This window comes from Oncorhynchus mykiss, chromosome 17, assembly GCF_057628025.1.
Source record: "Oncorhynchus mykiss isolate SJ-2025 chromosome 17, ASM5762802v1, whole genome shotgun sequence".
Taxonomy (NCBI): Eukaryota; Metazoa; Chordata; class Actinopteri; order Salmoniformes; family Salmonidae; genus Oncorhynchus; species Oncorhynchus mykiss.
In genome coordinates this window covers 34597989-34625316 of record NC_143038.1, presented here as the reverse complement: position 1 = coordinate 34625316, position 27328 = coordinate 34597989, and the positions used below count along the sequence as shown (strand labels likewise).

Sequence of the window (27328 nt, the reverse complement as noted above, 5' to 3'; positions counted from 1 at the left end):
CATCTTCACAATGGGATTGATTTGCACTTTTTCGCACCAAAGTACGTTCATCTCTAGGAGACAGAACGCATCTCCTTCCTGAGCGGTATGATGGCTGCGTGGTCCCATGGTGTTTATACTTGTGCACTATTGTTTGTACAAATCGACGTGGCATCAGGCATTTGGAAATTGCTCCCAAGGAAGAACCAGACTTGTGGAGATCTACAATTATTTTTTTGAGGTCTTGGCTGATTTCTATTGATTTTCCCATGATTTAAAGCAAAGAGGCGCTGAGTTTGAAGTTGGCCTTGAAAATACATCCACAGGTACACCTCCAATTGACTCAAATTATGTAAATTAGCCTATTACTACAGGGAACAAGCTTCTAAAGCCATTACATTTCTGGAATTATCCAAGCTGTTTAATGGCATAGGCCTACTTAGTGTATGTAAACCTCTGACCCACTGGAATTGTGATACTGTGAATTATAAGTGAAATAATCTGTCTGTAATTAAATGTTAGAAAAATGACTTGTCATGCACAAAGTAATGTCCTAACCGACTTGCCAAAACTAGTTTGTTGACAATACATTTGTGGAGTGGTTGAAAAACGAGTGTTGATGACTCCATCCTAAGGGTATGTAAACTTCCGACTTCAACTGTATATCGACACATGCTCCAACATTGCACGTAGCGACCGTTCTCTCTCCGCGGTGTTTTGGGAAACGCATGTTAAATATTTGTCCGTTGTAGGAAAAATGCATCGTTAAAACACTCCTAAGCCTAAATTCCATCGCTATCGGGAAACTGGGCCCCTGGGTATTCAACTCTTACCTTACGTGGTTTGGAGCCTGCTGATTCTGTTCTACCTGATAATTAATTGCACACACCTGGTGTCCCAGGTCTAAATCAGTCCCTGATTGGAGTAGAAAAATAAAATAAAAAGCAGTGCAACTGGCTTCGAGGTCCAGAGCTGAGTTTGGGGGCTATAGACTACAGAGAATACTCACAGAAATATGTTCTTCTATTCAGAGAAATTACGTTTCATCCACAGAAATACATTATTCCGCATAATACCCTGTTAAAAGATCACTAAGAGATGTGTACCCAAACTGGCAACCCAAGACTATAAAGGCGTTTGACTGCACCTGTCCGGTGCATGTGACAAATAAAACACCTATCTGTTGGTTTTAGCCTCAGACTATTTGGGCCCCCGAGTGGCTCAGCGGTCTAAGGCACTGCATCTCAATGCAAGGTGCGTCAATACAGTTCTTGGTTTGAATCCAGGCTGCATCACGCCGGGCAGTGATTGGGAGACCCATAGGGCGGCTCACAATTGGCCCAGTGTAGTCCGGGTAGGCCGTCATTGTAAATAAGAATTTGTTCTTAACTGACTTGCCTAGTTAAATGTAAAAAATATATATTTTAAAAAAGGCTATAAATGGCGATGATGACTCAACCTGGCAACTTTAGACTGTAAAATTGTGGTTTTTGACTAGCCTGACAACCCGTTGCTGTGTCATGTTTGTCTGTGTGCAGACGATGCCCCTGAAATCCCAGACACCTCATCATTCGCTTCTTCTGTATTCCACGGCAACTTCTCCCAAATTATTCATTGGCCCCCTCTGCGGCTGCCATCCCATAACCCCTCGACTTCGCTGAACGACGGTTGTCTTGTATGTATTTTCTGTCAGGCTGCGGCAAGATGGATTTCCTTTCAGTTTTCCTCTCTCGCTTTCTCTCGCTCTCTCATTCTTTCTTTCTTTCCATATGGCTTCCTCTATACCTATTTTCCTCTTCCTCTCCACCGACCCCTCCCTCCCTCTATCCTCCCTCTGCACCTGCTCCCGTATCACTGCCCATGGAAATAGAGGGACGAAAAAGTGACAGCAACGCTTCACATTTATCATGGTAACTGGGAGGCCAGACTAACAGAACAGGACTTTAGGCAGACAGCCAGTGTCCACAGACAATACTCTGTCACTTCTGATAGCACCCAATCTCCTGACTAGACTCAGATCCTGACAGATAGCCAACCAGAGAGCGCTTGGCAGCGGTGCTTTGTTTTGGGGCTTTTTTTTCTCCTTTTTCCTTATTTTATTTGGCCACAGTACATTCCTCCTCTAGCCTCACAAGCCACCTGATCTCGTGAGCTTACATGGATGTTTGCTACACGGTTATCAGTCTGGTAGGGCTGTAAAGCAAGTATGGGTAGCTGCAAGCCAATGTGGCGACCGGCGTATGGGCGCGTGGGTGTGTCGAAAGGAGTGGGTGTATGGAATCAGCTAATTGGGCAGATTTGTTGCCACTCAAGACCGTTTTGCATGGCTGATTGGGCTGCATGACTTGTCAATAAATCAGTGCGAATGTCTAGGTTGTATTGCGGTGCCTGGGAATCTGTATTGCTGGCGGTAGCTAACATGGCGATCAGTGCACCGGTGTTTGTATCGAGGTCCTTGCCAACCTTCCCACTGGGCAGCTTTATCACTGTGTGACAGGCGGTAGCTGTAGCCATGACTTTAGGAAGGATAGTAACCTAAACAAGAAATGTCTAATTGATAACCATCTAGATGTCACTTTGATACATACATGCAGTCTACTCAATGTGGCGGGCATGAACGGCAACAACACTGGGATACAGTGACCTTAACTCTCTCTTGCCAATCACTACTTGTCCTGCAACGCGTCAGAAGTAGCTACCTAGTGGCTAATATCAGGGTGACAAGCACAAGGACACAACACTTACAAGCAACAGTACACCCATCATCAGTACTTTAAATAAAACATGAACAATTTCTGAATATTTACAATTATTTGTGTAAAACTAATAGTGAAATGCAATTTAAACATACACATGGTTAGCAGATGTTAATGCGAGTGTAGTGAAATTCTTGTGCTTCTAGTTCCGACCATGCAGTAATATCTAAAAAAGTAATCTAACAATTTCACAACAACTACCTTATACACACAAGTGTAAAGGAATGAATACGAAAAAATGTACACAAAAATATATGGATGAGCGATGGCCGAATGGCATAGGCAAGATGCAATAGAGTACAGTATATACATTTGAGATGAGTAATGTAGGGTATGTAAACATTATATAAAGTGGCATTGTTTAAAGTGGCTAGAGATACATTTATTACATCCAATTTTTAATTATTAATGTGGCTAGAGATGAGTCAGTATGTTGGCAGCAGCCACTCAATGTTAGTGATGTCTGTTTAATAGTCTGATGGCCTTGAGATAGAAGCTGTTTTTCAGTCTCTCGGTCCCCGCTTTGATGCACCTGTACTGACTTCACTACCCTCTGGAGAGCCTTACGGTTGTGGGCAGAGCAGTTGCTGTACCAAGCAGTGATACAGCCCGACAGGATGCTCTCGATTGTGCATCTGTAGAAGTTTGTGAGTGTTTTTGATGACAAGCCAAATTTCTTCAGCCTCGGGAGGTTGAAGAGGCGCTGCTGCGCCGCCTTCACCATGCTGTCTGTGTGGGTGGACCTTTTCAGTTTGTCTGTGATGTGTACGCCGAGGAACTTAAAACTTTCCACCTTCTCCACTACTGTCCCATCGATGTGGATAGGGGGCTGCTCCCTCTGCTGTTTCCTGAAGTCCACAATCATCTCCTTTTGTTTTGTTGACATTGAGTGTGAGGTTATTTTCCTGACACTACACTTCGAGGGCCCTCACCTCCTCCCTGTAGGCCATCTCATCGTTGTTGGTAATCAAGCCTACCACTGTAGTGTGGACTGCAAACTTGATGATTGAGTTGGAGGCATGCGTAACCACACAGTCATGGGTGAACAGGGAGTACAGGAGAGGGATGAGAACGCACCCTTGTGGGGCCCCAGTGTTGAGGATCAGTGGGGTGGAGATGTTGTTTCCTACCCTCACCACCTGGGGGCTGCCTGTCAGGAAGTCCAGGACCCAGTTGCACAGGGCGGGGTCGAGACCCAGGGTCTCAAGCTTAATGACGAGTTTGGAGGGTACTATGGTGTTAAATGCTGAGCTGTAGTTGATGAACAGCATTCTTACAAAGGTATTCCTCTTGTCCAGATGAGTTAGGGCAGTGTGATTGCGATTGCGTCGTCTGTATTTGATCACTCCAATATGGCATCACAATACCAGATTAATCGTGAACTAGGCATGGCCAGACGAGTATAATCTTGTCGGACTAAACTCAGGGCAGTCATGGTTGCTGTGTCCCTCCATCCCCCTCTAAGCAAGTGGAGGCAACACCCAACACGGCTATCCTGACCTGGTCCGCGGCAGCACCATTGACTCGATAGTACCTAGCAAAAGTGCTAGACGACGCCCAACTTGCCCAGGGGCAAATTTCATCAAGGGAAACTCCTCTGGGCAGGGCCCATGATGTACCTATTCCTCTAGTAGAATGCGCCACTACAGCAGATGGAAAAGGCCGGCCAGCCAGCGGATATGCTGTAGTAATAGTGTCCACAATCCAATGTGAGAGTCTCTGTTTCGATAGGCTCTTCCCCAGAACTCTCTGACCATAACATACGAACAGCTGATCCGACTGTCATTTTGTCTTAGTCTGTATAACGTAAGTGTCATGTGCCTTCACCGGGCACAGCAAACTTGGGTAAAAACCCAGCCCACTTGCAGCCATGGAAGGTGCGTATGCGGATAAATGCGAGGGCCAGTTCACATGTCTGTCAGACAGGACCTTTGACATGAAAGAGGGGCTAGGCCGGAGGATAACACTGCACTTGTTTGCACCCATTCGGAAACATTCAGCGCTCACTGAAAGAGCATGAAGTTCACTAAGCCTCTTAGTCGAGGTAATAGCCAACAGAAATGCCACCTTTATGGATCAGTGCTTCAAAGACACTAACCCAGGGGCTCAAAAGGTGGCCTAGCAAGGTGCTGACAGCACCACGTCAAGGTCTCAGTTTCGCACCGAAGGGGCCTTCACTAGACACAGACTTCTAACTCTCTCCATAAACCTGGAGAGCAGTATATGGCTATCAAGAGCTGCCGGTGGCCCTTCAAGATGACCCTGTCTAGCGTAGCTGTGATCAGGGGAAATGGTGGAAACACAAAGTGTTGTTGCTGGCCAATCGTGAGCGAGGGCGTCCAAACCCAGAGGGTCTAGAGCAGGGCTGCCCAATCCTCTTCCTGGAGATCTACTGTCCTCTAGGTTTTCAGTCCAACCCTGATTCATAATTTCTGATTCAGCTAGTTAAGATCTTGTTGTCCGACATCTACAACCAGCTGGGACAATGAATGCAAACAGGTCCACCTGCCCTCTCCCAAACCTTTCCCACAGCTCTAACACCAACTGAGGGTGTAGACTCCAGTCCTCCTTCAGCAGGCCATTTCTCAAAAGCATGTTCGCTACACGGTTCAAGACCTCGTGGATGTGCGTTAACCGGGGTCTAAGCCCACAGCAAGAGCTCGGAAGCCATTTTGTGGAGGTGCCATGATCTCAGTCCGCCATGGTGATTGATATACGCCGCTACCGCGTTGTCTGATCTGACCAGAACATGCTACCCTTCCATGCTTCTGGAGCTATTGGAGTGCCAGGCGAACCGCCCTGAGCTCCAGCACATTGATGTGCTTGCCACTCCATGGGGGGCTCCAGCGTCCACTCGCTGTCATTCCTCTGAACACTGCCCCCCAATCCGCTAGCGAGACATCAGTGCACACTAGCTCCCTGCGGTGTTCAGTATCACTCCCTCCAACAGGAAGGCGTGAGAGTGCCATTTCAACAGAGTCCACACATGCATTTGTCACGATAGCTGACAATGTCTGTGTCGTCTCTGGTGTAGATGGTGAGAGTTGATCAGATAGGAAGAGAGAACCTTTGTGCGAGTAGTTGTTGTAGGTTGTTGTTTTCCATTCAAGATAGATCTTTTAACCATGAAGGAGTTGCAGGTCTTAGCCTTATCAGTGGGCATGCATCTGGAAGGCTGTGTGCATATAGTGGGCCTAACCATCCAAACAGTATGCAAATGGTCTATTATAATCACGTAATATTTATTATTGAACTGTGTGTTTATTTGATATGAATAGCTATTTCTATAATTACTAGAAAGTCATGGAGAATCCTCCAACTTATCCATTATATATGATGGGTATAATGTTTCCTATGAAATTTGAAATATGCTATTAAATTGTGTAAATATACCACTGTTTTTAATGAGGTTGATGATGTTCAAATGGCCGTTCAAGTCTGACAAATGTCCCATGGTAGACATTGTCATGTCCCATGGTAGACATTGTCATGTCCCATGGTAGACCCATGGTAGACATTGTCATGTCCCATGGTAGACACATTGTCATGTCTTTGGTAGACATTGTCATGTCTCTCCTTAAATGTGAAGACTGTAATTTTATCCAATCAATTCTGTAATTATTATTACGCGATTAAACTAATCATGTACACTTTAATTAACTAGGATGTCGGAGAACCATGGGATTTTTGTTGTCGTCTCTCTTTCCCGAATCGACTCTTCAGATATTTTCATATCTTGTCAATTAGTCTTCCATTCATGATTATTAATTGTTACCTTCTATCAGTCTCATCTGAAGGTTGTAAAATTCTTGGTTATCTGCATGAACCCTAGCATTCATTATTAATCAGCAATATACAAATTGGCTTAATTATTTATTTACTAACTAAATAATCACAGAAATACATATAAACAAACAGTAGATATTGATTACTAACAATGATGGAGAAATCCCTAGTGGGCTAAGCCGATATGACAGCTTGGTAGACAAAGAGAAAGGGGTGGGACTGAGAGAGCGGGAAAGACAAATGGATTCATTACACAGTCTATAATTTTATTCATTGAAATGCTAATCCTTTGCCTATGAATGGCCGCTCATTCGAAAATAAATTGCAATTTATATTTACGCCCGTATGTCGTTGTTGTCTTCTGTTGGAATCCTCGATCATCCTGTAGGGTTCATCAGTCTCTGAATAACTTTCCCAGAAGTCATAAAGTCTTTCGTGGTGGTAGATGTTTAGAATTCTCCTCCTAGGTTTATGTCATTTCTAGCCGCAGTCTAGTATTCCGTGTCGTCTAGAATTTCTCACTCATTCTGTAGTGAATCGATAGTCTCAGAGTTGAACCATTTCCAGCCATGTAGCCAATGCTCCACATGGGATGGTTTTCTAGGCTTATCGTTTTGTAGGTTGTCCTAACCATTTGAAACCACAGCTCACGCTGGGGTTTGCTTAGTCTGACGTGAATTGGGTCATGGGGGCTTTATACTGGGGAGGAGAAGGGCATGTTTCATCCCTAATAATAATAATAATAATAATAATAATAATAATAATAATAATAATAATAATAATAATAATAATAATAATAATAGATGACAGCGATTGATTTCCTTCGCTCTGCGGTCCAACTCGTCCCAAACCATCTCAATTGGGTTGAGGTCGGGTGATGCAGCACTGTAACCAGATGGGATGTTGTATCGCTGTAGAATGATGTTGTTGCCATGCTGGTTAAGTATGCCTTTTGAATTCTAAATAAATAACAGACAGTGTCACCAGCAAAGCACCATCGCACATCCTCCATGCTTCACGGTGGGAACCACACAGGCAGAGATCATCCGTTCACCGGCTCGGCGTCTCACAAAGACACCAAAAATCTCCAATTTGGACTCATCAGACCAAAGGACAGATTTCCAATGGTCTATTGTCCATTGCTCAAGTTTCTTGGTCCAAGCAAGTCTCTTCTTCTTATTGGTGTCCTTTAGAAGTGGTGTCTTTGCAGCAATTCGACCATGACATTTTCAGAATTGACTGACCTTCATGTCTTAAAGTAATGATGGACTGTCGTTTCTCTTTGCTTATTTGAGCTGTTATTGCCATAATATGGACTTGGTCTTTAACCAAATAGGGCTATCTTCTGTATACCACCCCTACCTTGTCACAACACAATGTGCTAAGAAGGGAAGAAATTCCACAAAATAACTTTTTACAAGGCACACCTGCTAAATGCATTCCAGGTGACTACCACATTATGCTGGTTGAGAGAATGCCAAGAGTGTGCAAAGCTGTCAAGGCAAAGGGTGGCTACTAGGAAGAATCTATCGGAGAAATGTTCTCAAGATCTGTTCGACGGCTGAATTTTTATCTTGCTGAACTTTATTTATTGCGAAAAATCATAATGGGAACGATTGCTTTTTGAACTCCCCATTTTTATTCTAAATTCCTACTGCTTGCTAAATCTATTTTTAAACTATAAAAATAATGCTTCTTTGCAGGACAAGGGTTGTCTGGACTTTCAAGAATGCCTGAATGGCTTCATCTTGATTTTCTGGCTGGCTGGATGCAAGTTTCCCCATGGCACGAACCGGTGGGATACATTGGCACATGACAATTATTAGAATATGGCAAATATGATTCAATTAGTGCATTCTATCCATGCTGTTTTTGCGGTCTTCCTGAGACGTGGAACAGATAGGTGGGAGGGTATACAGACTGTCGACAATGTATTAATATGCAACTTGCCAGAATGGATCATGGAAAGACTTCAACCACTCCATTTTTATTTGACTCTCAAGGTTTTTGCATAACAATATTTTTTGGGGGGTTTGACGTCATTACGTCCAGCTGTTTTTAGCAACATAAGACAGTCGTCTTCGTCCCCCCCCCCCCCCCCCTCACACTTCCCTCACCTTCTGCCTTCCTTTCTTCCCCACTGCCTCACCCACTCCCTGCCCCCCTCTCTCCCTCCATCCCTCCCTCCCTCCGGTTGTCCAGCTGGCTCACAGTAGCGGGAAAGCAATGTGATGGTGGTTTTAAGGGGCATCTGTCGTAGAGGGCTGGGACTCTGTATACTGTATTTTGCTTATCCAGCTCGTTCTCACATTTATCCGGTTAGCATAGCTAACTACAGTTCTGCATATCAGCATGGTAATACATCAGCATGTTAGCATAACTAGCTGTCTTTAGTTGTGGATCTACTCACCAGTCATGCACTACCATAACTAGCCATGTCAATACTAAATGTATTCTGAACTTATTGATCTTGTATAACTGCTAGTGTGCTGTACTATCGATGTATCCTATACACCTCACCAGTTACACACTCCGGTTATCCATAGCTTGCCACATATCTCAGTATCTGATCTATTTGAATAGACCTTTAACTACATGAGGGAGATTGATACAACGAGGACATAGTGTAAAGCTGCTGAGTGAAAGATTGAACCAAGCAGGGAGAGTGGTTAAATCCTGGACCAATGTGGGAGTGACTAAAGCATAATTGATTCACTGTCTGATCCTGCCGACATTCAATCCCAGAGGACAGGAAACAGTCATGACAGCTACATCCCCAATGACACCCGATTCCCTATGGGCCCTGGTTAAAAGTAGTGCACTTCATAGGGAGTAGCTTGCCATTTTGGGATGCGCCCAATGTGTTCAACACCCTTGTGATAATTTCAAACGCCTCATGGGTTCTCATTGACTGACCTCCTTTTTGTATTTTTTTTTATTGCAGTTTTCTAGATTTATTTGCAACATTTATGAATCATAAGATTTCCATGAGGTATCTTACTCAGAATGTATTAAAAATATTTTTTGATCTTAATAGGACAATACCAGATGATCTAGCGGTTTGATTGATGAAAAATGTACTAAAGGGATGTTATATTTTGTCAGACCGATGTGTGGTTTTGTCCAACTGAAATTCAAAGTCTTTGGCAGTGGTTGTCTAGCAGCTTGTGACAGCAGCGGGAGGCTGACATGGGGTGTGGATGGGTGTGTTTGGACTGTCAGCTCTACTTGGTTCTGTTTGGTATGGCAACAGCCATTGTTGTCATGTTTATCCTCAGATAAAGAAAGGGTGATGTAGACGTTTCACTACAAAAGTCATTTAAGACATTTGTACCCAGACTTATACAGCAACCTGTGGCAACCTGTGGTTGGAAAAAGTACCCAATTGTCATACTTGAGTAATTTTCTATTAAGACATCTAGACTTTTACTCAAGTAAAAGTAAAATACTACTTGAGTAAAATTCTAAAAGTATTTGGTTTTAAATATACTTAAGTATCAAAAGTGAAAGTATAAATAATTTCAAATTCCTTATATTAAGCAATCCAGATGGTACTATTTTATTTACGGTTAACCAGGGGCACACTCCTACGCTCAGACATCATTTACAAACGATGCATTTGTGTTTAGTGAGTCCGCCAGATAAGAGGTAGTAGAGATGACCAGGGATGTTCTCTTGAGAAGAGTGTGAATTGGACCATTTTCCTGTCCTGCTTAGCATTCAAAATGTAACAAGTACTTTTGGGTGTTTAGGAAAAGGGATGGAGTATAAAGTACATCTACTTTCTTTAGGAATGTAGTAAAGTAAAAGTTTAAAGTATTTTCACTTAAGTACTTTACGCCACTTCCTATAGAATACCCTAAAGACTTCTAACCCTGACGGGTTGTCATGTTTTCATACCTTTTTAATAGTAAGTGTATATATTCAACATCTATTGTTTTGATCTCGTTATATGCATTTCTGTGATAACTGGTTACTCTATTAACTGTCTCTTCTCCTTCCTCCTCCATTTCTTCCTCCTCCTCCTCCTCCTCCATTTCTCTCAGGTCTGTCTGGTAACCCAGTGGATCTGGAGAAGCGCCACGCGGCATTTGGGAAGAACTTCATCCCTCCTAAAAAGCCTAAGTCCTTCCTGGCGCTGGTATGGGAGGCCCTACAGGATGTTACTCTCATCATCCTGGAGATTGCTGCCGTAATCTCCCTGGGCCTGTCCTTCTACCACCCCCCTGGGGGAGATAGCGAGCGTGAGTAGTACACCCTAACCCGGGGCAGTTTTGGACAGGTGGGAGAATGAAGAGTGTTTGTAAAAGTTTTGGTCCTGTATTATTCACTTGGCCATGTTTTGTTCCTGTTCTATTGACCTTGTCGGGTTTCGGTTCTGTTCCATTGACCTGGTGGTGTTTCAGCTCTGTTCCACTGACCTGGTTGTGTTTTGGTCTGTTGTTATTAAAAATGGTTGTGTTCTGGTTTCCCCAGTGTGTGGTGAGACAGCGTCAGGAGTGGAGGATGAGGGGGAGGCGCAGGCGGGCTGGATCGAGGGCGCCGCCATCTTGTTCTCTGTGGCAATCGTTGTCTTGGTGACAGCGTTTAACGACTGGAGCAAGGAGAAGCAGTTCCGTGGGCTGCAGAACCGCATCGAGCAGGAGCAAAAGTTCACCGTCATTCGCAAGGGCCAGGTCATCCAGATCCCTGTTTCCGAACTGGTGACAGGAGACATCGCCCAGATCAAATATGGTAAGACATGGTTCATTTAAAACGCATTAAAACATGGTTCAATTAAAACGCGGTAAAACATGGTTCAGATAAAACAAGGTAAGGCATCACCCAGATCAAATATGGTGAGACAGGGTTCCGTTAAAACGCGGTGAGACAGGGTTCTGTTAAAACGCGGTGAGAGATATAGCTTGAATTCAACATTCTGTAATATACCCCAGACAGGATACAGTGAACCGATATAATGAGGTAACACATTGACCGAATGCACCAAGGTAGGGTATATGATGAGACGTTGTATATCGCAGTCATATAACTGTGTAACTGTTTCCTAGGTGACCTGCTGCCAGCTGATGGTATCCTGATCCAGGGCAACGACCTGAAGATCGATGAGAGCTCTCTGACCGGCGAATCAGACCAAGTCAGGAAGTCCCTGGAGAAGGACCCCATGCTGCTGTCCGGTGAGAGCGCCTGTTAATAACATCACTATTATCAGACATTCCATATCCCAGTCAAATCAAGTCAAATTGTATTTGTCACATGCGCCGAATACAACAGGTGTAGACCAGTGAAATGCTTAGAAAATACCCCCCCAAAATAAGTAACAAATAGTTAAATAGCAGTTGAAATTAAAAATTGTGTTGCTATACACAGGGGGTTCCGGTACAGAGTCAATGTGCGGAGTCACCGGTGTCGACGTAGTTGACGTAATATGTATATGTAGGTAGAGTTGTCAAAGTGAATATGCATAGGTAATAACAGAGAGTAGCAGCAGTGTATAAGAGGAGGAGGAGGGGGGGGGGGGCAATGCAAATACTCTGGGTAGCCATTTGATTAGCTGTTCGGAGTCTTATGGCTTGGGGGTAAAAGCTGTTTAGAAGCCTCTTGGACCAAGACTTGGCACTCCTCTCTGCTACCGCACGGCAAGCAGCCCCAAACAGTCTATGACTGGGGTGGCTGGAGTCTTTGACAATTTTTAGGGCCTTCCTCTGACACCACCTGGTATAGAGGTCCTGAATGGCAGGAAGCTTGGCCCCGGTGATGTACTGGGCCGTACGCACTACCCTCTGTAGTGCCTTGTGATCGGAGGCCGGGCAGTTGCTTTACCAGGCATTGATGCAACCCGTTAGGATGCTCACGATGGTGCAGCTGTAACACAGTCCCCTGAGGGGGAATAGGTTTTGTCGTGCCCTCTTCATGACTGTCTTGGTGTACCATGTTAGTTTGTTGGTAATGTGGATGCCAAGGAACTTGAAGCTCTCAACCTGCTCAACTACAGCCCCGACGATGAGAATAGGAGCATGCTCGGTCCTCCTTTTCCTGTAGTTCACAATTATCACCTGTGATCACATTGAGGGAGAGGTTGTTGTCCTTGCGCCACACGGTCAGGTCTCTGACCTCCCTATAGGCTGTCTTATTGTTGTTGGTGATCTGGCCTACCACTGTTGTATCATCAGCAAACTAAATGATAGTGTTGGAGTCGTGCCTGGCCGTGCAGTCATAAGTGAACAGGAGGGGACTGAGCACGCACCCCTGAGGGGCCCCCGTGTTGAGGATCAGCGTGGCAGATGTGTTGTTACCTACCCTTAACACCTGGGGCGGCACGTCAGGAAGTCCAGGATCCAGTTGCAGATGGAGGTGTTTAGTCCCAGGGTCCTTAGCTTAGTGATGAGTTTTGAGGGCACTGGTGTTGAACGCTGAGCTGTAGTCAATGAATAGCATTCTCACGTAGGTGTTCCTTTTGTTCAGGTGTGAAAGGGCAGTGTGGAGTGCAATAGAGATTGCATCATCTGTGGATCTGTTGGTGCGGTATGCAAATTGGAGTGGGTCTAGGGTTTCTGGGATAATGGTGTTGTTATCCATGACCAGCCTTTCAAAGCATTTAATGGCTACAGACGTGAGTGCTACGGGTCCGTAGTCATTTAGTCAGGTTACCTTGGTGTTCTTGGGCACAAGAACAATGGTGGTCTGCTTGAAACATGTTGGTATTACAGACTCGGACAAGGAAAGGTTGAAAATGTCAGTGAAGACACTTGCCAGTTTGTCGCGCGTGCTCGGGGTACACGTCCTGGTAATCCGTCTACGGCCTTGTGAATGTTGACCTGTTTAAAGGTCTTACTCACATTGGCTGCGGAGAGCGTGATCACACTGTTGTCGGAACAACTGATGCTGTCATGCATGTTTCAGTGTTACTTGCCTCTATTTAGCTCGTCTGGTAGGCTCGTGTCAACGGGCAGCTCTTGGCTGTGCTTCCCTTTGTAGTCTGTAATAGTTTGCAAGCCCTGCCACATCCGACGAGCGTCGGAGCTGGTGTAGTATGATTCGATCTTAGTCCTGTATTGACACTTTGCTTGTTTGATCGTTCTTCTGAGGGCATAGTGGGATTTCTTATAAGCTTCCGGGTTAAAGTCCCACTCCTTGAAAGCGGCAGCTCTACCCTGTAGATCAGTGCGAATGTTGCCGGTAATCCATGGCTTCTGGTCGGGGTAGAAACGAACAGTCACTGTGGGGACGACGTCCTCGATGCACTTATTGATAAAGCCAGTGACTGATGTGGTGTACTCCTTAATGCCATCGGAAGAATCCCGGAACATATTCCAGTCAGGAACTTTGTCTTTAAAAGGGGTAATATGCAGTTGCTACATCCATTTTGCCCCTTTAAAGATAGAGTCCGCAATTCAAACTATCCAAGCTTTCATCCCGCTTCTGTTTTTGTAAAAAGCTGTGGGATGGGCCTAAATTTTTTTGGGTCATAGGACTGACCATCCATGATATACCAATTATAGTTTTAAGCATATTTTTATGCTATGCAAATTGTGTTCACATTTACGTTGTTTACAAACATTGGTCTAAAACAACCTTGTACTTTGTGTTCTGATGGGGTACAACAGTTGAAATAAGCTCATGAGGCATTTACGCATAAGTTATAGTCTTCAGGAATCAATGGGTATATATCACTCATTTAGAAGTCCAACAATTGGTGTAGCAACCAAGGATTCTAGCTTGAATGATAACATGAAGCGTGAGATGTAGTATATGGAGACTGAAAATGGAGGACACAATGGAGTAACATACAGTACAGTCATTCATACGTACAGTATACTGTAGCACAGTCATGACCTTTCTGTTTATGTGCTAGTATTCTCTCTTTCTATTTCTCTTTCCTTCCTTCCCTCCCTCCTCCAGGCACCCATGTGATGGAGGGATCAGGCCGAATGGTGGTGTCTGCGGTGGGTCTCAACTCCCAGACTGGAATCATCTTCACTCTGCTGGGGGCGGGAGACAGCGACGAGGAAAAGAAGATCAAGAAAGGTGAGAGATAAACGGGGAACAATTGACGACAACACATGTCGCCACGGTCACAGTTCACAGAGAGTCAGTGACTTGCTTTTTACAAGTGGTCTCCTTCCTCTGCGTTTCTTTTCCACCGAGCTCTCTCGGTCTTTCTACATGAGTTCTCGGATTGCTGGTTCCCCGAGGTAAGATTCTGGTGCTAGGTTGAGTAACTACACAGTCTGCTGAACTCTAGAATGTTGTAGCGAAGAATGGGACGGCCATGATAGACACTGTACTATGGAGGCCAGCGGTTCCGTTCTGAATGCTCAGTGTCATCGACGTCGCTGTCCTACCCTTCTTTAATCGAATCCTTTGGTGTTAGATTTTACTTCCAAGCCGATGCCCTTTCTAGACCACTCCTTCCCAGAAGGGGTTCTGTTCGTGGGTGGTCATTTTATTCTCCACTCCTTCATCCCCCCCTTTCGTATCTGTTCTAACTACACTGGAATGCCATTGTCAGAACCCTGTACTTAACCTACTTAAATCTATGACGTCACAGGCGCTGAAGTGAGAAGAGCTAAAGCGGGGACATCACTGTATGTGTTCAACATCTGTCATGCAGCTAACTCTCAAGGGACTTGACGTGGGGAAGCTCATGGATAGATATGATCACGTTAAACAACAAAGGCCTCCCAGTACATTCGATCTGTGTATCTATCAATATGGCCTCTAATAAGCGTGTGTTCCGTACTAACACTTTGCCACGTCTTCTTTTCTGTTTGGTAAGAGTTTTTTGCTAAGATTTCAGTTCTTCAGGCATTCATTCTAAAGGGGCTGAATGTGCCTGCTCAGAGGAGGGAGCTGCAAGGCAACAACTCATTCCAATTGGCATCTCATGGCGTCACAGAATTAGACTGTGATTTCAATTGTTCATGAAACCGCAGAGCGCCACCATCATGATCTTAATGTTATGGGTTTATAAGAAAGTAGATCAGAGCAAGTACATGCTAGATACAGACACACACAGGCACACACACACACACTGGCTGCAACACAGGCACACACACTAGATGTTGAAATGGCTGTCTTCCTCTGAGACAGGTGTGTACAGCGAGGATGGAAACAGAAAGAGTGCTGTGTCACCTCCACTCCACACACATAAACTCACCTCCCATGCATTCACTCATGCACACACACTTCCCCTTCATGCTCACACACACACACACATGTTCAAAGACACTGACACACACTTCTCCATCTGCATGAAATCTCACACACACACACACACACACACACACACACACACACACACCCACACACACCTCTGCCAGAGACACATACTGATACAGTTACTCATAGAGTAGATGAGGGGCCAGAGACTTCAGGGCATTTTGCTGACAACTGTTACACACACGCGCACAACTAATCTCCACATACACCCCCCCCCCTTCAGCTACACACATCTTTTACTGACATACACCCCCCCCCCCCCCCCCCCAATTCTTCACCACCACTCTCAAGCAGAAGGAGAAAAACCTGCGGCAATGCAGCCTCTTCGTCTGTCTGACATCAATCTGAAATGACTGCTTCCCTGAATGTCAAGACCGAGGCATGAGTGAATGGATGGGATGGGATGGAATGGGATGTGTGTGTGTGTGTGTGTGTGTTTCTGTGTGTGTGTGTGTGTGTGTGTGTGTGTTTCTGTGTGTGTGTGTTTCTGTGTGTGTGTGTGTGTGTGTGTTTCTGTGTGTGTGTTTCTGTGTGTGTGTGTGTGTGTGTTTCTGTGTGTGTGTTTCTGTGTGTGTGTTTCTGTGTGTGTATGTCTGTGTGTGTATGTCTGTGTGTGTGTATATGCATGTGTTTTTATAAACTTACTGCCGTTAGTTACACATGTATTGACTGAAACAGACAAGAGCCCAGTGAAACCAGTCATCAGTAACCGACCTGCTGTCTATGGGTGGATGCTCTACTTTATACTCTACAGCCTTAAACCAACTAGTGCTCTCTCTCCTCTGATGGCCCGTTCCAGCCCCCAACACACGTGAATTTCTATTGTTTTGATCTTCTGTTCTGTTTGGCTTTATGATTTTTTTATTTCCTTTTAAGCCATGTTGTCAGCATTCCGCACTCTCTCTCTCTGTCTGAACAGGTAAAAAACAAGGACCCCCCGAAAATCGCAACAAAGGTAACCCCTCCATCCCTCCCTCCCCCCTCCATTCAGCAGCAGTCTGGGAGTCTCGTGTCCGTCTCACTCTGTCTCTCACTCTCGCTTCCCTCCACCTGCTGAAAAGGGGAGGTTCTTCTCGTCTCGCTTTACCTGTGAAAGGATGCAACTCTCACCTGCCACTGGCACACAGAGAAAAGTGGGGTAGGCCGTCAATGCCACCGTAGCAGACCCAATCAATCACTAAGCTAGCTAGGGTTAGCATTCAGCATTACTGTTATTGACTACAGTTATATCATTCAGAGCTATTTAACTCCAGTAGATTTTTAACCCTTATAGAGCTAAATGGGTTTAGCTTTATCTCGCTCACAGAGCTGCAAAGGGATTAGTTCTAGAAGTTTCACCATCCTCACATGCTATGTTGAGATTGAAAAGATACATTCCACATATATTTTCATCTCAACAAATAAAGGTTTAATTAAAGTACTTAAAAAAAAATTGGTGTGTGTCAGATGTGGAGAGGTCAGATACATTAAACAAAGGACCCGGGTGTTGTAGCTCTTCCCGGCTTTCCTGGCCTGGACGGGTCCACCCTCCCACCCTCTGTGGCGTGTTATTCAGAACTCATCCAAGCTTTGTCCCCCTCCCCCCCGCCTCCCCCCTCACACACCATACCGTCCCCCAGCCACCTAGGGCCCGAGCATCTGCTACTTACACCTCCCCAGCCCTCCTGCCCTCTCTTTCCCCTCGCCCTTGGACTTTATCACTAGTGAACAGATTCTCTCCTTTCTAGCATGGAGAAATATTGCTGGAGCAGGAGAAGGTTAAATTAATTGGGACATTCACTTCTGCATTCACTTCACAACATATCATATTCTGAAAATGTCTACATACTTATTTTAATTGCAGTGAACCCAGTGTAGCTTTATGGACGCCAAGTCATCTCTGGCTCTTGAGAGGTAATGGAATGGGAGTCGTAGGACCCCTGATACCATGCTCCACATACATATCATGAATCTGGGAATTTGGCAATAGTGATTGGGCTTAGTGTAAAAGAGAAGGGGTCTTAATAGAATTATAATAGAATAGTAGAATATCTAACACTAGTCTCTAGGGGTTAAGGAGACAGCATTAGCTCTGGGAAGTGGCTCAGTGTGGGAATTGCACCCTGACAGTATCAATTGGCTGTGGATTGTTGTCTGGTCTGTTTCTCTATTGTTTCTCTTTTCTTTAATTTCTCTCACTGTTGCCTCTTTCCAGGATGTTGCTCAGGACCTCATGCTGTCTCGTACTCTCTTATCACTGTTTTGCCTCTCTTTCTGTCTCTCTCTCTCTCCCTCTCTTTCGCAAAAAAAAACTACCTCTGGAGATTTGCAGCCTCCTCTTCTACCTCTTCTTACTACCCTCCTCCTCTTCTTTTTTTGTGGTGGTTGTATCGCTCTGCTTGGTTTTTTGGGGTATCTTTTTGCAGTTTGTCGGTTCCTTTGTTTGTTGACATGTTTTTTTTTTCTTTTTTTCGTGACACACACTCGCCCCCCTTCTTCGTCGTGGTGCGTGGTCCGTGCTGCGTTTGTAAGTGCTGTGCGTGAGTCAGTCCGTCCGTCTGCCAGTCCAGTCAGTGTGTGGCTGTGTTTATTCTGGTCTGTTCTAATGGGTTTTGTGTTGAGACTGGTGGCCTGTTCTGCTCAGCACAGGGGGACTCATGCAAAGTCCTATTATCTAGGCAATAACAACATAAGTAGACGGTACAAAATGATCCTGCTAGATTGTGAATGTACTGCTTTTGTGTGAACTGACTAGTGTTGAGTGTTGCATGTGCCACAAATGGAATGCAATAAGGCACTGATTACCATAGAATTCTGATATCTCTATTCATCCATTACTTTATCACCTTTATTATACTCACCCTTAGATATTGTGGATTATTTCTACTGTAAAATAGATAGTGAATTGTTGCAGTGCCAGGTTGTTGGCAGAATAAAGATGAAACACCCGAGATCACAATGCTCCCAGAGAACAAACAGAGCAAATCTAAGCTGTTGAAGTGGTGAAATGCAAATCTCATATTTGCGTATGTAAAACATGACTGAGCTCTGTAGCAGAGATGGAAAATGTTAAGTTGACAATCCCCCGACAATGAACCATTGTAAAATGTACAACCTGTATCTCTTGTTCTGAATCTATTCTCTGTTTTATATGAATGCTGTAAAAATGTCTCCATAGACTCTGGGACAAGTTGTATATCGTTAAATTGCTGCTTTAAATCCGTTTTGTATCATTAAATCCTTTTATCTCAAGCATTTCCTGCTGAATTATGTGCTATGTGTTTACTCTTTCCAATACCTTCTTTCATAATGTTTCATTTATGCATAAGAGTACTTAAACAATCAGTCGATTTTAATTTTTTGGAATACCGATTTTTATTTAATGAAGAATACATCACATTGCTGAACTTTCCATCAACCTGACAGGTAACAACACATAATAACATCAGTGTTGATCACCTTAAGGGATTTGTTCTGGTTAAAGAGATCTAAGTGATCCACAGCTGAGTTGTTTCAGTGGATCACTGTTCAGGACCGGAGTCTGGTGGTTTGGTGACTGACTGTGTCTGTCTCTCTTTCAACCGTACCTGAACCACAACCTCTCTGTCTCTCTGCCCTTCACCCCAACCCCTCCTTGATCCCCTTACTGTTGCTGCTCCTCTCCCCGACCCAACAAAACCTCACCACCGATCATCTTCATCCTCATATCACTATCTTAACCCCCCCCCCCCCCCCCGCCAAACCTTCCCCACACCACTACTAAATGCTTCCCTCCGCTCAACCTCCCACTCCACCTCCCTCTATCCCACTTCCCTTTACCCCCTCCCTCTATCCCACCCATCCCTCTTCCCCATCCCGTTACCCTATCCAATAGCTAAGACCCAGGACGGCATTGCCCTGGAGATCCAGCCCCTGAAGAGTGACGAGGCGGTTGAGTCTGAGGAGAAGGAGCCTGAGGTGGAGGTGAAACGGGTGAAGAAGGTTCAGGTCAACAAGAAGGAGAAGTCTGTGCTGCAGGGTAAACTCACCAAACTGGCCGTGCAGATTGGGAAGGCAGGTGAGGACCGAGGCGGAGATACACACTTACACGGACACACACACAGATGGACATAAAACGATATACGTTATAGCCGTATTCTAAAATGTTTTTTTTTCATCTTTCAATCTACACACAATACCCCATAATGACAAAGCAAAAACTGTTTTTTTAGAAAGCCTTGTGACTTCTTGGATACGACGCAGCAAGCTTGGCACACCTGTATTTGGGGAGTTTCTCCTATTCTTCTCTGCAGATCCTCTCAAGATCTGTCAGGTTGGATGGGGAGCGTCGCTGCACAGCTATTTTCAGGTCTCTCCAGAGATGTTCAATGCGGGCTCTGGCTGGGCCACTCATAAACATTCAGAGACTTGTCCTGATGCCACTCCTGCATTGTCTTGCCTGTATGTTTAGGGTTCGCCCCAGTCTGAGTTCCTGAGCACTCTGGAGCAGGTGGCTTTCATCAAGGATCTCTCTGTACTTTGCTCTGTTCATCTTTCCCTCAATCCTGACTAGTCTTCTAGTCCCTGCTGCTGAAAAACATCCCCACAGCATGATGCTGCCACCACCATGCTTCACCGTAGGGATGGTGCCAGGTGACGCTTGGCATTCAGGCAAAAAGAGTTCAATCTTGGTTCAATCAGAGTAGAGAATCTTGTTTCTCATGGTCTGAGAGTCCTTTAGGTGCCTTTTGGCAAAATCCAAGCAGGCTGTTATGTGCTTTTTACTGAAGAGTGGCTTCCATCTAGCCACTCTACCATCAAGGGTTGCAGAGATGGTTGTCCTTCTGGAAAGTTATCCCATCTCCCCAAAGGAACTCTGGAGCTCTGTCAGAGTGACCATTGGGTTCTTGATTACATCCCTGACCAAGGCCCTTCTCCCCCCGATGGCTCAGTTTGGCCGGGCGGCCAGCTCCAGGAAGAGTCTTGGTGGTTCCAAACTTCTTCCATTTAAGAATGATGGAGTCCACTGTGTTCTTGGGCACCTTCAATGCTGCAGACATGGTTTGGTACCCTTCCCTAGATCTGTGCCTCGACACAATCGTGTCTCGGGAACTCTACGGACAATTCCTTCGACCTCATGGCTTGGTATATGCTCTGATATGCTCTGTCAACTGTGGGACCTTTTATATAGACAGGTGTGTGCCTTTCCAAATTATGTCCAATCAATTGAATTTACCACAAGTGGACTCCAATCAAGATGTAGAAACATCTCAAGGATGATCAATGGAAACAGGAGGCACTTGAGCTCAATAAGTCTCATAGCAAAGGGTCTGAATAATTCTGTAAATAAGGTATTTATTTAATTTTTTGCAAAAAAAATGAAAACCCCTTTTTGCTTTGTCATTATGGGGTATTGTGTGTAGATTGATGACGACACTAGTGCTGCACGGTATACCAAACGTCTGTACTCTTTCGATACTAGAACATAGAAAACGGTTCGGTATTAGAATTTTTGTTACTTACTGTACTTCTGTCAAATGTCTCACTCCATCTACTGAGAGCAAAGAACAGCATAGAGAAAGTAAAGTATTCACACCCCTTGACTTTTTTTTTCACATTTTGTTGTTTTACAGCCTGAATTTTAAATTGATTAAATTTAGCTTTTTTTGGTCACTGGCCTACACACAATATCCCATAATATCCAAGTGGAATAATGTTTAAACATTTTAACAAATTAATTTAAAAAACAAAGCTGAACACCCGTTTGTTATGGCAAGCCTAAATAAATTCAGAAGTAAAAATGTGCTTATTAACAACACAGTTTTTCATCTATAGCCCCATGTAATCACACAAAGCTCAATAACTCAATGCATGTGCACACTCCTATTGAATATGCATTCACCTGTATTGCTACATCTTGATTGGCCCAGTTTATCAACCGAGATTTACCATTGAAATAAATTATTACCGTCATATTGTTGTGTAATTAGATTGATTGTATGCATGTAATGATATTGAACTCAAAAGATCTGTCTGGAAGTGCCATTCTGTGACTTTGGCTAATGCGCCTTTTTTTTGTTTTGCCGTAATATCGTTTTGGTATCTGATATTGTGACGGAAAAACCATAGAGAGACACACACAGAGACAGACCATGCAGATTGGGAAGGCAGTGAAGGTCTTAAAAACGTTAGGACACACGTCATCGTTCTTATATTCCTTCTCCTGGATTTGACAGCAGGATTGCAACTGTCTACTTCGTTTTCTATGCCCAGGTCTGATCATGTCAGCTGTGACGGTGATCATTCTCATCCTGTACTTCGTGATTGACACGTTCGGGGTGCAGGGTCGCCCATGGCTGAAGGAGTGTACCCCCATCTATATCCAGTACTTTGTCAAGTTCTTCATCATCGGAGTCACTGTTCTGGTGGTGGCTGTGCCTGAGGGGCTGCCCCTAGCTGTCACCATCTCTCTGGCCTACTCTGTCAAGGTACACACAGAGAGACACACAGTGTGAGCGCACACACACACACACACTCAATGCTGGTAGTGGCAGTGCCAGAGGGGCTGCCGCTAGCTGTCACCACCTCCCAGACTTACTCTGTCAGGTACACACACACACACACACACACAGCTCTAACCTCTACTGTCTGTCTTGTCCCCTGTGTAGAAAATGATGAAGGACAATAACCTGGTGCGTCACCTGGATGCATGCGAGACCATGGGGAACGCTACCACCATCTGCTCCGACAAGACAGGCACCCTCACCATGAACCGTATGACCGTGGTGCAGGCCTACTTGGGAGATACACACTACAAGAAAGTACCGGAACCTGACGTCATCAAACCATTCACTCTGGAAGTCATGGTCAACAGCATCGCCATCAACTCAGCCTATACTACTAAGATTCTGGTAAGAGAGAGACCCACACACACACACACAGACACACAGACACACATGAAGCACACTCTAATATCGTCCCAGTCTTCAGTAATGGTCCATAATGGCATTTCAGAAAAATGTATGCTGCCTTCCATCCATTCATTCATCAGCCCATCAATACCATTTCAGATAATCACACAGGATGGAAGACACAGGCTTGAAATAGCCCTTAGGGAGTAGCCCTCACTCACCTTCGGCTCGTTCCTTGGAGCGTAGCACCCCGACATATGGCTCACCACCCTACCTCTACACAGTGTGTGCACATCCATACGAAAGCATAGTGTCTTCTTCTCTAGTGCATATCTACATGGTTGCTTTTACACTCTATATGATGCATGTCTCAATGTCCCTTTTGCTGTATGTCTTCATGAAATATACATGTTGGTAGGATACGGCATGTTGGTAGGATACGGTATGTAGGTTATATGTAACGTTTTTGTTGCTCCAGTCCCCAGAGAAGGAGGGAGGTCTGCCCCGCCACGTCGGCAACAAGACAGAGTGCTCCCTATTGGGCTTCGTGCTGGAGCTGAAGAGAGACTACCAGCCAATCAGGGACGAGATTCCCGAAGAGAGTCTATACAAGGTGTGTAGCTGCTTCAAAATGTATCCATAACGTCAATGGTGCAATCTGTAACTTGTCTATCTAATGCATGTATATGTGTGTTTTGTTCCCGGTGGCCCCAAGACAAAATGTTCAAATAACCTACTACCCATTATTCTTACAGAGCTTACTTATACACAAGCTACTGTACTATAATAATATAGAGTAATATGATAGTTATAACTGATTGGTGTGTTTCAAGGTGTACACCTTCAACTCGTCCCGTAAGAGCATGAGCACGGTGCTGAAGAACACAGACGGTAGTGGCTTCCGCATGTACAGCAAGGGAGCTTCCGAGATCGTCCTACGCAAGTACGGAAGGGAGGGAGATTGGTCTTGTCTTTTCCCTGATGAACGGATACACAGAGATAGATAAACAGAAAGATGGCGTTGATCATCTGCGATGTGATGAGTTAAACATCTCTTCCCCCTTCCCTCTCTAGATGTTCTCATATCCTGAACACGAACGGGGAGCCACGTATCTTCAAGCCTAAGGACCGTGACGAGATGGTGAAGAACGTGATTGAGCCCATGGCCTGTGACGGTCTGAGGACAATCTGTGTGGCCTACAGGGACTTCCCTGCCGAGGCAGGAGAACCAGACTGGGACAACGAGGGCGACATCCTTGATGAGCTCACCTGCATCTGTGTGGTCGGCATCGAGGATCCCGTCAGACACGAGGTGGGACACAGAAAGACACATTCTGCATGAACAAAACACACTGGTGGACACCCTCAGCCTGATCAGAAAGCGATTGGGATTTTTGTAGTTGATCCCTTCAGAGCTTAAGTTGGATATGGCTGGACACTGCTTAGATTAGCTGTGTAGGGTGTTGACTGGAGGTTGTGTGGAGGTTGTCCCCAGTATCAGAGTTTAGACATGAAACCCAATGTACGGGGGCTATATTTTCAGCTGGCGTTAAGGCGGGGCAAGTCTTGTAATGAATTGTTATGTACTACCTTATTGATTCATTTAATCAGAATTATTTGGATTTGTAGCTTAAAAAAAAAACTTGTTGTCAATTTCGCCATGTGTAAACTGTCGCTCTGGCATTTTCTGCATTGCTTGAGGCATCACTACAGCCCCGGGTTCGATCCCAGGCTGCGTCACAGCCGGCCGTGACCGGGAGACCCATGAGGCATACACGACATGAAAAAAATATGAGGTCACCTGCTCACCGAACATCTTATTCCAAAATCATGGTCATTAAAATTGGAGTTGGTCCCCCTTTTCTGCCTAACTTGCCTAGTTAAATAAAGGTTAAATATATATATATATATATATAACCTTTATTTAACTAGGCAAGTCAGTTAAGAACAAATTCTTATTTTCAATGACGGCCTTGGAACAGTGGGTTAACTGCCTTCTTCATAGGCAGAATGACAGATTTTGAACTTGCTAGCTCAGGGATTCAATCTTGCAACCTTTCGGTTACTAGTCCAACGCTCTAACCACTAGGCTACCTGCCGCACCGCACCGCACATGACCAAAAGTATGTTGGGACCTGCTCGTCGAACATCTCATTGCAAAATCATGGGTATTAATATGGAGTTGGTCTCCCCTTTGCTGCTATAATAGCCTCCATTTTCTGGGCAGGCTTCCACTAGATGTTGGAACATTGCTGCGGGGATTTGCTTCCATTCAGCCACAAGAGCATTAGTGAGGTTGGGCATTGATGTCGGGCACTGATGTTAGGCCTGGCTCTCAGTTGGCGTTCCAATCAATCCCAAAGGTGTTCGATGTGGTTGAGGTCAGGGCTCTGCGAAGGCCAGTCAAGTCCTTCCACACCGATGTCGAGAAACCATTTCTGTATGTACCTCGCTTTGTGCATGTGGGCATTGTCATGCTAAAACAGGAAAGAGATGTTGCCAAAGTTGGAGGCACAGAATCGTCTAGATTAATTGTATACTGTCGCTAAGGAGCCTGAATCATGAAAAATAGCCCCAGACCATTATTCCTCATCCACCAAACTTTACAGTTGGCACTATGCATTAGGACAGGTAGCGTTCTCCTGGCATCCACCAAACCCAGATTTGTCCTTTGGACTGCCAGATGGTAAAGCGTGATTCATCACTCCAGAGAACGCATTTCCACTGCTCCAGAGTCCAATGGCGGCGAGCTTTACACCACTCCAGCCGACGTTTAGCATTGCACATAGTGATCTTAGGATTGTGTGGGGCTGCTCTGCCATGGAAACTCATTTCATGAAGCTCCCGACGAACAGGTCTTCTGCTGAGATTGCTTCCAGAGGCAGTTTGGAACTCGGTAGCTAGTGTTGCAACCGAGGACAGATGATTTTTTGCTACGCACTTCAGCACTCGGTGGTCCCATTCTATGAGCTTTTGTGGCCTACCACTTCTCAGCTGAGGCATTGTTGCTCCTAGATGTCTCCACTTCACAATAACAGCACTTGCAGTTCACTGGGGCACCTCTAGCAGGGCAGAGATTTTACGAACAGACCACTGGCCATTCTACTGCCAATGTTTGTTTATGGAGTGTGCTCGATTTTATACACTTGTCAGCAACGGGTGTGGCTGAAATAGCTGAATCCCCTAATTTGAAGCGCTGTCCACATATATACTACTGTTCAAAAGTTTGTGGTCACTTAGAAATGTCCATGTTTTTGAAAGAAAAGCACATTTTTTGTCCATTTAAGATAACAGAAAATTTTTCAGAAATACAGTGTAGACGTTGTTAATGTTGTAAATGACTATTGTAGCTGGAAACGGCAGATTTTTTTTATGGAATATCTACATGGGCGTGTTCCAATGGCACGTTGTGTTAGCTAATCCAAGTTTATAATTTTAAAAGGCTAATTGATCATTAGAAAACCCTTTTGCAATTATGTTAGCACAGCTGAAAACTGTTGTTCTGATTAAAGAAGCAATAAAACGGACCTTTAGACTAGTTGAGTATCTGGAGCACCAGCATTTGTGGGTTTGATTACAGGATCAAAATGGCCAGAAACAAAGAACTTTCTTCTGAAACTCGCCAGTCTATTCTTGTTCTTGTTCTTGAGAAATGAAGGCTATTCCATGCAAGAAATTGCCAAGAAACTGAAGATCTCATACAACGCTGTGTACTACTCCCTTCACAGAACAGCGCAAACTGGCTCTAACCAGAATAGAAAGAGGAGTGGGAGGCCCCGGTGCACAACTGAGCAAGAAGACAAGTACTTTAGTGTCTAGTTTGAGAAACAGATGCCTCACAAGTCCTCAACTGTCAGCTTCATTAAATAGTACCTGCAAAACACCATTCTCAACGTCAACAGTGAAGAGACAACTCCGGGATGCTGGCCTTCAAGGCAGAGTTCCTCTGTCCAGTGTCTGTGTTCTTTTGCCCATCTTAATCTTTTCTTTTTATTGGCGAGTCTGCGATATTACTTTTTCTTTGCAACTCTGCCTAGAAGTCCAGCATCCCGGAGTTGCCTCTTCACTGTTGACGTTGAGACTGGTGTTTTGTGGGTACTATTTAATGAAGCTGCCAGCGTGTCTGTGGGAAAGGGCGGGTGTTGCCATAGCAACTGTGAGTTGAACTCTGTGATATGGACTCCTAAGTATATAGCGCAGTTTGTTTAGGTGATTTGACAACTAGCTAGCTACTTCACATGCTGGTATTGACTTTGGTGTTATTGTGTGTTGCTTAAGGTGACCAAATTTCTGAAATGAAAACCGGGGACATTTCCAGTTCGGCGGTGAATATGTCATTAAAATATCCAATGTTATTATCTATGAAATAAAAAAAGGGGGACAATTCCGGGTTTCAGGTATTTAATCTAACAGGCACATTCTGATAGGCAGAGAAAACAACTATACCACAGTAACACTTCAGACTAGACAGAACTGTCTGATCTGAACAGCCATTCAGTGGTCCTGGTAGAATAAGAGCAGAAGAGAACATGAGCAAAATTGAAAAAACAGAGACAATAGTATGTGTGAAATACGTTAATAAATAATAAAGAAATAGGATTATGAGGAGATTAGTAACTACATAACATACTTATACCAACCTAATTGTAAATTTCTCAGAAGAATGTATCTTCAGGATTGCTCTGTCTTTGGCTAGCTTCTCCATGAACTCCTGGCAGG

General features: G+C 44.6%; 1 protein-coding gene across 21 annotated transcripts in view; it reads left to right on the top strand.

Annotated features, from left to right (window-relative positions):
* The window catches only part of LOC110493206 (plasma membrane calcium-transporting ATPase 1), a 160147-nt gene that overhangs the window by 80344 nt on the left and 52475 nt on the right, over window positions 1-27328 (top strand). For 11 of the 21 annotated variants that reach the window (XM_090205325.1, XM_090205328.1, XM_036950057.2 and 8 more), the window contains 10 exons: window positions 10568-10765; window positions 10998-11255; window positions 11570-11695; window positions 14421-14546; window positions 19594-19776; window positions 21972-22186; window positions 22367-22609; window positions 23088-23222; window positions 23443-23552; window positions 23684-23921. In XM_090205325.1, the coding sequence (XP_090061451.1) occupies window positions 10568-10765; window positions 10998-11255; window positions 11570-11695; window positions 14421-14546; window positions 19594-19776; window positions 21972-22186; window positions 22367-22609; window positions 23088-23222; window positions 23443-23552; window positions 23684-23921 (1832 nt within the window). Of the gene's footprint in view, window positions 1-10567; window positions 10766-10997; window positions 11256-11569; window positions 11696-14420; window positions 14547-16659; window positions 16696-19593; window positions 19777-21971; window positions 22187-22366; window positions 22610-23087; window positions 23223-23442; window positions 23553-23683; window positions 23922-27328 lie in introns of all 21 variants that reach the window. The other 10 variants (XM_036950054.2, XM_090205319.1, XM_036950050.2 and 7 more) reach the window with 1 other exon arrangement.